Source organism: Protopterus annectens, chromosome 5.part1, assembly GCF_019279795.1.
Source record: "Protopterus annectens isolate FY-2018-M chromosome 5.part1, PAN1.0, whole genome shotgun sequence".
Classification (NCBI taxonomy): Eukaryota; Metazoa; Chordata; order Ceratodontiformes; family Protopteridae; genus Protopterus; species Protopterus annectens.
Window position 1 is genome coordinate 71,110,808 of NC_056736.1, and position 13,352 is coordinate 71,124,159.

The 13,352-nt window shown below is 43.3% G+C and overlaps 1 protein-coding gene across 7 annotated transcripts in view; it reads right to left on the minus strand.

The window, feature by feature from the left end:
- Window positions 1–13,352, minus strand: part of HIPK1 (homeodomain interacting protein kinase 1) — a 1,001,014-nt gene that overhangs the window by 149,383 nt on the left and 838,279 nt on the right. For all 7 annotated transcript variants that reach the window (XM_044072892.1, XM_044072895.1, XM_044072893.1 and 4 more), the window contains one exon: window positions 4,505–4,717. In XM_044072892.1, coding sequence (XP_043928827.1) covers window positions 4,505–4,717 — 213 coding nt within the window. The remainder of the gene's footprint in view (window positions 1–4,504; window positions 4,718–13,352) is intronic.

The window sequence follows — 13,352 nt, forward strand, 5'->3', positions numbered from 1 at the left end:
TCTCCAATGTTTTCAGGAAAGCAGAGTGGGATTCCTGACTTTGAGAGGGTGGTCTGTAGGATGCTATAAACTGAAAAGCAGTCTTGCCCACTGTTAGTTGCACATGGATGGTCTCCGATACTTCGTGCAATGCCACTAACCTGGAGGTGTGGATATCCTTGATAAATATGGAAACTCCCCCTCCTTTTGTGGTTTGGTCCGGGTTTTGGGGCCGAAAAGCATGATATGAGGTATAGCCTGGTAGTGCTGGGGTGCTCTCTGGAGCCTTGAACCAGGTTTCTGTCACTGCACAGATATTGATGTTCTCCGTACTGAGGAGAGCTTCGAGTGCGTGCATCTTGAGTTTCAGACTTCTGGCGTTAAGCAGCATTACCCTTAGTTTCTTGTTCCTTGTGCTGCCTATGGGGGTGGGTTTGACTTTTGAGCCTTGCCTAAAAAAGGCACTATGGGGGTGGCAAGAGCCTTTGCCAATATCCGAAAGCCCAGTGGTGACAGGTGCAAGCCGTCCCTAGCGAAGCAACGTGGCTTGTCGAGCATGTCATCTCAGGCTGACAGACACTGGATCCCCTTTGAATGACACCAACATTTTAGCCAATTGTTAAAATCGATCATTTTGTCTTTGTACTGTGGCATCATTCTAGGTGAGGGTAAGATGCTGCTCAAGGTCAGGGTCATACCAGCCTGGGCAACATGATCAAAGAGCTCCTCTATGTCTCTTTTCATGTACTCCAGGGAGGTGCGTCTCAGGTCATTCACACCAGCATGTACAATGACTGAGTCATATTTGTATTTGCTTTGGAGTGACCTGAGTGCTTGCGTTATGTGGCGGATCTTAGCACCCGACAGGCAGCTCACCGTGACCTTCTCTTTATTCGGCCTGGTGAGCGGGACGTCAGTGTGTCTGACAATAGAGTCACCTATTACAAGAGTATCAGGTGTGTTATTCAGCCTTAAGGGCTGTGGCTGCTTGGCACACTGACTTTGTGGGCTATGTGTTGTGCGTGTTTTGTTTTGAGGTAGCGTTTGCTTGGATGTCTGCTTTGGAGGTCTCTGTTGCTTAGGTAGATTTTTATTTAGAGCCTCCGAGTATGTTTTTGTGTATTTATGTGTTTGGTTCGCTGATGTGGTGGGACTATGTGATACTTATCCGAAGGATATTGCCAGATCCGAAGGATATTGCCAATATCCTGGCAGATCGATTCAGTGCCAACTTCACCCCCCTCTCACCCCCTAAATGGCCCATCTCAATACCGGAAGATTGCCAAATTCCAGTAATAACGGCCACACAGGTACAAAACGCACTCTCTAAAGCCAAGAATACAGCATCCATGGGACCAGATGACATCCCGGGCTGTGTACTACATGAACTACAATATGAACTGGCACCTCACCTAAGTGTCATGTTTAATCATAGCCTCACCTCAGGTTTCGTGCCCACTGAGTGGCGCACAGCTACAGTTATCCCAATCCACAAGGGGGGATCCACCTTGGATCCCGGAAACTACCGTCCCATCAGTCTGACAAGCCTTATCTGCAAGGCCATGGAGCGCATTATCATGGAACTTATAAACAAAGACATTGGCAACCTTCAAACACTGGACCCCATCCAGTTTGGGTTTGTGAAGGGCCGATCTTGTCTCCTGAACCTGATTGACTTCTTTGAATCAGTCTCCAGAGCCATGGACAAGGGTAAGGTGGTCCACACAGCCTATCTAGACCTTGCCAAGGCCTTTGACACCATCCCCCACTCTGGAATCATAGATAAACTTACTAAGTTGGGCATTAATCCCTATGTCACCCAATGGGTTGCTAAATGGCTTACTGATAGAACCCACACAGTAAAAGTAGCCGACTCCAAATCCAGCTCCAGACAACTGACAAGTGGAGTACCTCAGGGTTCAGTCCTGGGGCCGCTCTTGTTTGGCATCTACTTCTCTGAAGTACAGGTCAACACTAAGAGACTCTGGCTAACAAAGTTTGCAGATGACTGCAAACTGGGAGCCATTACTGAATCCCCAAATGATGTGGATACTCTACAAAAGGGCCTTACAGAAACAGATGCTTGGTGCCAGAGCCATGGGCTCAAGCTCAATGCCAAGAAATGTATTGTTATCCCTTTGGGAAAAACATGTATCCATGAAATACCATATAGGTGGCAATACACTAAACACAGAAAGTGTGATAAGAGACTTAGGGACACAGGTGGACAGTGGTCTCACCTTCGATAACCACATCGCCACAACAGTCAGGAAATCCTTCTATGTGGCACACCTCATCACGAAGGGCTTTTCATCCAGAAAAAGGAGGTCATTGTCCCACTGTACTCATCCCTCATTAGACCCATTATAGAATACAACGCCCCATTTGGTATGTACCTCTCAAGACATCTGCAACAACTGGAAAGGCCTCAGAAATACCTCACTAAAAGAATCACAGGCCTAAAGCAGATGCCCTACGCTGACCGCCTTAAAAAACTCCAGCTATACTCTGTCGCATATCGTCTACTCAGAGGCGATCTCTGCTTAACATACAAGGCCATGTCAACCCAGAGCTGTTGGACATGCTACACTTAAAGAAATCCCAATCCCTCAGAGCTACGCTCCAGGGATCTAAACCTTGTCATCACAATAAACAAAACATGCTGGAGGGATAGGTTCCTGACCCAGAGACTCCCCAGACTCTGGAATAGATTGCCCATACATGTAAAGCAGAGTGCCTCTTTGGACCTCTTCAAGAGGAACCTTGACGATTGGATGGGAGAAAGGAAATTCACCCCAGGGATCACGTCAGTCGCCCTGCTAGACAGGGGTCCAGGAAAGTAAATAATGTGGGAAGAAATAACCAGGGAATTGTTATGGCTAGGCTTGTATAGGCCCTAGGGCTGATAGCCTAGTACCAACCTATGAGCCTAGTACCAACCTATGAACCTATGAATTGGAATCGTGTTGTGTGAGGTTACCTTCTCCTCCTGACTGGTTACAACAATTTTGAGATGAGAGAGCTCAGCCTCCAGTTTGGCTAAATAGTTGCATCTCTCACATATATTTGAACCTGTTTGGAGGAGGAGAGGGTTGTCCGTGTACATGAGACAGTTGTAACATTGCCTCAAAATTCCCAGATTCACCAGCTGGACTGGAGAGGAAACCACTGACTGACCTTTGGACATGCTAGAGTAATATAGGGAAACTGAATTTAAGACGGACCAATAGAGGACAGGGTAATCGTAGAGAGTATAAGAGTAAGTAGTGCTTATGGTTTAATAGTGCTAACTTGTAGGATTACTTAATTGGACCAGTGAAGGGCCTTAGAACGAGAATATGGTGTTTAAATTGAGAGATAGAGCAGTTCTAAGGGAAAAAGTAAAGAGCAGACTTTGTGAGCCAGGAATAGTTTAAACCCAATTAGGCGGTGCTGCCCGCTGTTGCGCTATACACAAAAACATGCAAAAATGCGCAAAAGAGGGTTTTAAGAGAGAAAGATGAAGGAGTTTGGAATTGACCTAAAATGGCCAATAAAACTACAGTTTCAAGTCAGTAACCACTCCCACAGGGGCAGGCAGGCTGCTCAATGTTTTTCACTGCCACTGATCAACAGAGAGACTTCCCTTTAGCCCAAGCAAAAAATGGCCTCCAAGAAACTTACAAACAGTTCAAGAACAGCAAGCCTGTAACTGAACTTTTTTAAATCTCAAAAAAGTGGGAAAAAAGCAAGATTTTTTTTGTTTTTTTGTTTTTTTCAGAGATAGCATATGTTCACAAGTATCAACAAGTTATTAACAGTGCAGTAAATGACCTCACACAAGAGTGCTAGGCCAAAGACAGATAAAATGCAAGTTTTGAGAAAAAAACAATTTTAAAAATAAGTGCAAACAGAAAATTCAGTAAACAGCTCTAGGCTGTGCTCTAAATACAGTTACTAATGCAGAAATCAAGTTTAACAAGCCAGAAAATGCTCAAAATAGGCAGCTATGCAGAAAAACTTAGCAAATAAACAGAGGAAAAATACTTAAAATCTCAAGGCTCCTTTATTCTCTCAGCGTTTTCTCCTCTTGGTGGGTGCTTCACCAACAGCCAACAAGCCTGAAAAGACGCCAAAACCACGAGGCAACCAGGTTTTAAGAGAGGAAGATGAAGGAGTTTGGAATTGACCCAAAATGGCCAATAAAACTACAGTTTCAAGTCAGTAACCACTCCCACAGGGGTAGGCAGGCTGCTCAATGTTTTTCACTGCCACTGATCAACAGAGAGACTTCCCTTTAGCCCAAGCAAAAAATGGCCTCCAAGAAACTTACAAACAGTTCAAGAACAGCAAGCCTGTAACTGAACTTTTTTAAATCTCAGAAAAGTGGGAAAAAAGCAAGTTCACTCACTAACATCAGACTTGTAAATTATTAATTTTAAAACCTAAAATTAAAAACCTTTTTTCTATTGTGCAGCTCATTTGCATCCAATAGTCAACCACTTCAATAAAGACACCAAGGAGGAACAAACTTAACTTTTCTTACCTCTCAATTTTAATTCTACTGTCTTCCTCATCATCTGTGTCACTGCGAATAGTAATGACACTCACTGCAGGACTTGGGGTATCTGGAATTATGATTGGCTGGCGCTGCTCCTTTGCTGGAATGACGGTGTTATATGCTGAAGTAGTACAAACAGGGCTGCTATGAACAAGTGAGAACACCTGCGATGGTAGGACATCCAGTGAAGCTATCGTCCTAAAGATAGTTGGTAAGAAATCAATCAGTATATGATGTGCAGAATTTACTATGCTTTATATCGTGAAGCTGTAAGAGGTTTTACAGTAGAGAGTCGATTATCCAAACTAACTGGGATGTAGGGTAGTTCGGATAATCAAACTGCTTGGATAACCAAACATATAACTGAACTGGATAAAAAAAAAATCTTGTTTTTTTCTGCATGCAGGAATACAGTTTTCAACCATTCAGTGATTCCAGTGGACAACAGATAATATTTTCACACACAAGCTGGCTACAAGCTCAAAAGACATGCTCAAGCAAATACGTACAATGTTTACATATTCAGACTTTACGATTTTTCCTATCCAAAAACTTTGGAAGGCTGGCTCAGGTAACTGACATTTCAGATAATTGACTCGCTACTGTATTAAAAAAAAATAAATCACAACAGCTACCCCACTGCAGAAACCAAACAGAAAAAAAGATCAGTCAAGCGGTAGCCAAAGTAGCTTAGTCATCAAAGCAGCAAATTCTACATCACTTAGGACAGTGAATAACACACTGTGTATTATCTTACATCAATGCAGCAGTCAATCCCAAGTGCTGATGATACAACTCAATGAAGAAAGCAACAGAAACGTGTAGGAACTCAGCATAGCTGTACATGTTCGAGTATGTTCAATGTTATATATACCAGTGCTAACTTCTATAACTTCTGCTACACAAAGACCACAGTTTAGCCTGACCTTCAGAGCTTTTCACCCTTCTGAAATGGGGAGACTCCCTTCCACCTGGACAATAGCACAAAAGTGCTACAAGACAGACTTCTGCCCATATCATCTTTAGCTTTTTTTCTTGACCCTGTAATCTGAAGGAGTCTAGCAGAAGCCAGAGCACTAGGCACCCTGGTGGCAAATGCTCGCAGGGGTGACAGCCCAACCAGAAGAATCCCCAAAGCAGCCTTTCCATGCAGTAATCAAACCAAAGGTGGAGGGGTACCTTTGAAGTGTTAGGAAGGAGAGAAGATGCAAATAGGATGACTGGGTACCCACCCCAATAGGGACAGTAATTGGCAAGAGACAGAAAAGCAGAGGGAAAAAATTTACTTCAACAGGGAACACCCACAAACATCTGCAATTAAGGTACGTTACTACATAAAGTAATATTATATAGGTAACTTACCACAATAGTAGATGTTTATAACGATCAAATAAGCAGTACTCATTACATATGGGACTCGACTACTAAGTACCCTCGTCCGTTTAGCCAGTGTTTATCTACAAAGTGCAAGTATAAAGGGGAAGTACACCCGTGCCACCTCCACAGCTTCGTTACCCCCCCCCCAGGGCTGGCCTTTGGTCAACTGGTGCCCTATGCAAAAGGTCTCCACAGCACCCCCCCCCCCCAACACCATCCTGTGCCTACATCCTGGTCTACCTACACCATCCAGATCACTGGAAAAGTGCCCTTGCTACAATGGCACCTTAGGCGGCTGCCTAGCTAGCCTTTGCCTAAGGCTGGCTATGACCCCCCCCCCCCAGTTTGGCTTCATGTAGCAGATACCTGTAAGCTACATGAAAGTCTGGTATCTTCTGTGAGGGATAGGAGACTCATCTTTATCTTCCAAGCTAATTGGTGAACTTGTCACACAGTCCAGGAGAATAAAAAGGAGGTACACTGCAAGCAGAAGGAGATAACCTGTAGGTAATGGAGAAGTTATATAAGATGAGCATGACCCTTTCTGGACAGGGGAAGGAAGGACTATAAGGTCACCTATGCAGTGGACCAGTAGGTGGGAAATAGTATTACTAACAATTATCTATTCAAACATCTACTATTATGGAGACTTACTCACACAACTGTACTATGTTCCTCATTAGATCACTGTTGCAGTATTCCTTACATCTAGGACATCTCCCAGAGCTTAACAGAATGGGTTCTAGAAACAAACTGCAGAGTCTCTGTGGGTATGCTCACAATGAATTCCCTGGCAAATTCCTCCACTGGTCTAACTGTGATTCGAGTTTGTAATGTTTAGTAAGTGTGTGGACAAATAACCAGGTGGCAGCTTCCAAAATGGACTAAGAGTCTACCCCCTGCATGAATGTCTCCTAATAGCAGCAACCCTGGTACTGTCTGCTTAGACTGCACCTGCAAGCTGCTTTCCCTTGTTAGAGTAACAAAAACTATACAGTTAGAAAGCCACTTAGATATAGTTTGCTTAAAAAAATGGTTGCCCCTTTTTTCTTCTGCTAAAAAAATGTACTGGTCAGTCTTTCTGAACTTTGCTGCCCTGCCTAAGTAAAATCTCAGCTGTCTGTGCACATCCAGGAGTGCAGGATTCTCCTGTAATGGTGATGAGAAAGAAAGTACCACTGTTTAAGAACTTACTAGAATAGTAAATGTTTTATTGATCGTTGCAGTATTCCTAACAAGTGGGACATCCTGCCAAGGACAGCTGCACATCCAGCCAGCACACCAAAGCCTGGACCCTGACACACACTGTGAGTCTGATGTATGACCAAAGCTCGAAGGTGGGAGGTACATATGGGACATATGAGCACAAACTACCAGAACTTATCAGACCCTTGACAAACACAACAGAAGGAAACAATACCATTTACATGTACACATCCATCATGGAAAGGAAAAAGGAAGGAAATCCACCTTGGCCAGAGGGACATGCGTCCAAAAGAGAAATGGGGGATGGGGTGTAATACTGCAATAGAGTTCAGTAGGACAACTACTGTTACAGCAAGTTCTTACTAAACTGTTCTATGCCTTTCAAAGATCACAGCTGCAGTACTCCTGACAAGTGGGAGTACTAAAGGTAATGAAGAGAAATAGAGAAGAAAGAAGGAACTGAATTATGGTCCAACAAGCCCTGAAAGATGGAACTAGTAAAACTTCTGGCCCTAGAAAGCCTATCCAACTTGCAGTGTTATTAAAAGTATGAACAGCGAGAGCCAGGTAGAGGTCTCAAAAATTGTTCTAGAATCCAGACCCTTGGAAAAGGTTCCAGAGGAAGCTACACCCTTAGTACATTGAGCCTCAGCAAAAAAGGAAGCTGTTTCCCATGATAAGAATAACAAAAAGAAACACCTTTAGAAATTCGGTAAGAAATAGTTTGTTTGGAGAGTGGAAAACCATGTTTTGCATCTTGAAAATATGGAAAAGTTGGTTAGATTTCCTAATGTCCTTTGCCTTGTCCAAGAAAATTCTAAGCTTCCCATGCACATCCAAAGAATGAAAAATACTCTCTCCTCCATTTTGGGGAGAGGAAAAGGAGGAAGAGTGATGGACTGTCTCAATGACAGCTCTTTGACCACTTAGGACATTAGTGAAGGACTAAACCTAAATGTAACCCTATCCTTATGGAAGGACAAGAATGGAGTAACCTCCATATGTGCTTGCAGATCAGAAACCCTCTTGGCAGATGTCAGATAGTAGCAACATGTTTTCCAAGTACAAAATTTAAGGGAAGAATTAGCGGCTGGCTCAAAGGGAACCAAGGTCAGTTTTTCCACAACGCATTTCATGTCCCAAGAAGAAGGGATGGGTTTTCTTTGTGGCCTAATGTGAAGGATGCCTTTCAAAAATTACATGACCTCAAGTCAAAATGAAAGGGGTGGATCTGCAGGCAGACAAGCAGAAATAGCTGACAAATGAGTTTTAACACAACAGTATACCAGTCCAGAGTTGAGCAACTCACACAAACATGAAAGACCAGAGATTACCACTGTAAAGGGGTCCTGTTTTTTTCCCTTCTTTTTGCACCACAAAGAAAATCTCTTCCATTTAGCTACAAAAGATTTTCTGGTATAGGTTTTCTAGCCTCCTGTAAAACTTGCAGGATATCCTTTGATAAATGGTGCCTGAAAGGAATTAAAACCCTATCACCAAAAGGGTTAACTGCAGAGTTTGGAGATGAGAGTGAATGACAGGGCCCTTGGGTCTGTGTGATTATTTCCATCCTGTAGGATAATTTGTTATGATCACCCCTAGCCAGATGAAAAAGGAAAAAACAGCACTGTCTGAGCCAAAGGGGAGTCACCAACAAGATTTTTGGCTTGTCCTTCACAATCTTTTGAAGGATTCTTGGAAGAGGAGAGAAAGGACAGAAGAATATCGCTTTGCATGAAAAAGACATGGCGTCCATCTTTCATGCCAGTGGGCTTGGGTCCTTGCAGCAGAACTCAATAAGTTATCTGTTCTGAGGGAAGGCAAAAAGGTCTACCTGTGCAGTATCCACTAATGAATAATATCCAGGAAGACCTTCCTGCTTAACATCCACTTGTGAGGGTCTGCCAGGATCTGCTCAAGGTGTCTGCCACTGTGTTCTTGTCTGATGGAACATAAAATACTAGAAGAATAAGATTGTGTTGGATAATCTCCCATGCCATCATGGGTAGTTTGCAAAGGCAGTAAGACTTGATTCCCCCTTGTGTAAGGTATAGCTTTGAAATAGATTTTTCCCTGTCCACAACTTTCAGTAAAATTATCCTCAAAAGCATAACTATGGAATGTCTGTGAATATAGTGAGGGGGCCTGGGGACCAGACAAGTCAGAGAATGAGGGTTCAAAATCAGGGTCTTCACAGCCTTCACCTTATTGACGTTTATGTGATTTTCCTGTCCCTGAAAACCCAAATTCCTTAGACCTTGATTTTGTAGGAGCAAGCCCTTCCATGCCAGGTGTGAAGCATCCATGTCCAGCTCATGAGCTGGGGGAGAAACCAGAAAAGGAAGACCCCTATTGAGGGAAAGCTAGTTGATTCAATACAATTTCTTGTTCCTGATGCAAGACAAGAGAGTAAGTTGGAAGTCTTATAAGTGGAAATGCTGAAGTCATATAGACTTTAGGTACCACTGCAGCTTCTTCGTATGGAGTCTGGCAAATGGAATCAAGGGAACAGCAGATGCCATGAATCAAAGGGCTCTCAAAACCTCTCTTGCTGAGGTCAACTGCAAGGGGAAAAGGCTCTGGAAGAACTATGTCAAAAACAGAACCTTCCCCATGGGAAGAAAGGATGTCACAGGTAGAGGGCTGATCCTGCATCATAAAAAAAGTCTGGCCTTGAAATGGGATCAAGATAGATTTCTTTAGATTTAGAATGAATCCTAGACTACAAAGACTTGCTGCAAAATCCAGGACGTTCCAAAAAGAAGCCTGAGACGGAGCTTGAAGAAGTAGGTCCTTCCAGATAAGGGAATATTTGAATTACTTGAAGTCTGCAAAAGACTAGTTAGTACAAGAGCTGGACACTTGGATAATACCTTTGGGACAGTAGAAAGACCAACGGGTAAAGCAGAAAAAGTACAGTTGTGTAAAATCTTACCATAAAAACAGATGTCCTTCTCTTCACTGCTGCAGTATTCTTAACATAAGGGATTCCCTGCCTTCGACAGCTTGACGTCCGGCCAGTACACCAAAGCCTTTTGCTACCTAAAGAACACGGTATATTACATGTGTGCTCCTAGCATACATAGGGCATAACAGTGATGTAGGAACACCAGTCCACGGAAAATAAATGAAAAGAGGTTACTAGTACAACCAGAAGAGGAGAAGGTCCAGGGGGTTGGAGGAAGGGATTGAATACTGCAACAGTGAAAAGAAGGACATCTATCATTATGGTAACATTTTACACAACTATACCATGTTCTTCTATTCTACTGTTGCAGTATTCTTAACATAAGGAGACTGCCAGAGCTCAGGAAGAAGGCTGGGAGAAGGAAGGACCCATACAGCTCTCTAGAAAACCATGAAGAATGGCCCAAACCAGCTCTAGCTCTGTAAATTCCATCCAACTTGTAATGTTTGGTGAAAGTACGCACTGACATTCCAGGTAGCTGCCTCAAGAATGCAGTTAGTGTCTAACCCTTTGAAAAAAAGCACCAGAAGAAGCCACAGCCCTAGTGGAATGAACCCTTAACACAGAAAGGAAGAGTCTTACCATGAAAAACATAAGAAAAAGAAATAGCTTTAGAAATCCAAAAAGAAAGTGTCTGCTTAGAAACAGCTATTCCCAAAGATGTGGGATGAAAAGAAACAGAAAGCTGATCAGACTTCCTGATAGTCTTATCCAAATAAAATCTGAGTTGTCTATGCACATCCAAGATGTGTAGTACCTTCTCGCTAGAAGATTGTGGAGAAGGGAAGTAAGTAAGTAAATGGACAGATTGGTTAAGTGACAACTCATCCATCACTTTGGATATAAAAGAAAGATTACTGTGCAAGGACACCCTGCCCTTATGAAAAACCAAAAAAGGAGGACAAACCTTTTAAGGGCTTGAAACTCAGACTCCCATCGAAGTAAGGGCCAACAACAAAACAGTCTTCCAAGAGCAATGCTGCAAGGAAGCTGAAGCCACAGGCTCAAATGAAGCCAGACTCGACAACAAAATTAAGATCCCAAGTAGGAGAAACTGGCTTCCTAGGCGGTCTCATGTGAAGGACACCTTTAAGAAATTGTTTTGCCTCAAACCTACAAGCTAAAGGAAGAGATAAAGGCAGACAAGCAGAAATTGCTGAAAAGTGTGACTTAATAGGGGAATAAGCCAACCCAGCATTGAGCAATTTGCACAAATAAGAAAGAACCACAGCAACATCCATAGAGAATGAATCTTGGTTACATGAAAGAAGTAAGACAGAAAACCACTTCCATTTGGATACGTAGGATTTCCTAGTACTGGGTTTCCTGGCCTCCTGCAAAACCCTAAGCATGTCCTTAGGAAAAAAAGGTGTCTGTAAGAAATCAAAATTCTATCACTCACAGAGTAGTTGAAGAGTGGACAACTGGGGATGCATCAGAGATCCCTTGTCTTGTGTGAGTACGTCCACCCTGGGAGGTAACTTATGATGACTGTCCTTGGTTAAATGCAGAAGAGTGAACCAATGCTGTCTTGATGAAAAGTGAGCCACCAGTAACACTTAGGGTTTCCCCTGCTGAATCTTGAACAGAATTTTCTGAAAGATATGAAGGGGAGGGAATGCATAAACATCTCCTTCCAAGAAAGAGAGAGGGTGTCCACCTTCCAAACCAGAGGACATGGGACAATGGCACAAAATTGAGGAAGATGTCTGTTCAGAGGGGAGGCAAAAAAGTACAGTTGTGTACACTTACCATAAATGAAGATGTTCAAGTGTATTCACTGTTGCAGTCATTACATTTGGGTAATCTGCTGGCAGGTTGCGCTCAGTCGGCCTGATTAACAGTCTTGGGTCCTGGGTCGGTAGCTGTCCTTTCTTCCATGACGTCAGGTCGTCAGGGGGTATAAAACATGCAGCTGACGCCCCATTACATCAGTTTTTCTTGCCCCAGATGTCAAGTGCCCCCCAAATGAAGAGCAAATAAAATTAAAAGCACAAAAATATACCTCCAACCAAAAGCAAATACACCAAAAAGGCTTTTAAGCATAGTAAAAGAAAGTAGAGGTATAGTAAGAGGAAAAACAGGGGGCTGGAGGGAGGGAGGGTAACCAGGACTGCAACAGTGAATACACTCGAACATCTACATTTATGTAAGTGTACACAACTGTACTATGTTCTTCGTGTTTCACTGTTGCAGTCATTACACCTGGGTTGATTCCCAAAGCTGAGGAAGGGAGAAGACAGTCAAGAAGTAGTAGGACTGGCTAGCAGGCCTTGTAAGACTGCTGTGGCAAATCCAGCTCTGGACTTGGAAAAGATAGGTAAGTGGTAATGCTTGGTGAAAGTGGGTACAGAACTCCAGGTTGCAGTTTCCAGCATGTCCCTGGTAGGGACTCCCCGAGAAAAGCTGTAGAGGTTGAGGTAGCCCTAGTGGAATGTGTTCTGATCCTCTGTGGGATAGGTTTTCCATGGTGTTTGTAGCAGAAATGGATGCCGTGTGCTATCCATTTGGAAATGGTTTGTTTCAAAATGGCCTTGCTCTCTGCCCCTGTAGTAAAGCTGACAGCAGCTGGTCAGATTTTCTGAAAGGTTTAGTCCTGCCAAGGTAGAACCTGAGCTGTCTGTGCACATCCAAGGAGTGCAGCATCCTTTCCCCTTTATTCTGAGGATTAGGAAAAATGGTTGTCAAATGGATGGATTGGTTTAAAGCCACACTGGATGCCACCTTGGGCATAAAAGATGGGTTAGTCCTGAGGGAAACCCTGTCTGCATGGAAGATAATGAAGGGTTCCATGGCCATAAAGGCCTGCAACTCAGACACTCTTCTTGTTGAAGTGATGGCTAGCAGTAAGGCTGTTTTCCAAGAGAGGAATTTTAACTCTGCTGTAGCAGTAGGCTCAAAAGTGGGAAGCATGAGCTTTTCTAATACAAAGTTAAGGTCCCAGTCATTACATTTGGGTAGATTCCCAAAGCTATGGTTGGGAGGATGGATTTATACAGCATTAGGACCAGCTATAAGGCCCTGCAAGACTGCAGTGGCAAAGCCAGCTCTGGATTTAGAGAAAATTGGTAAAAGATAATGCTTGGTGAAAGTATGTACTGAATTCCAGGTAGCAGCTTCTAGAATATCCCTGGTAGGAACACCTCTGAGAAAGGCTGCAAAAGTAGATGCAGCCCTGGTGGAATGAGATCTGATTCCCTGGGGGATAGGTTTTCATGGTGCTTATAGCAGAAATGAATGCAATGGCTTATCCATTTAGAAATGGTTTGTTTTGAAATAGCC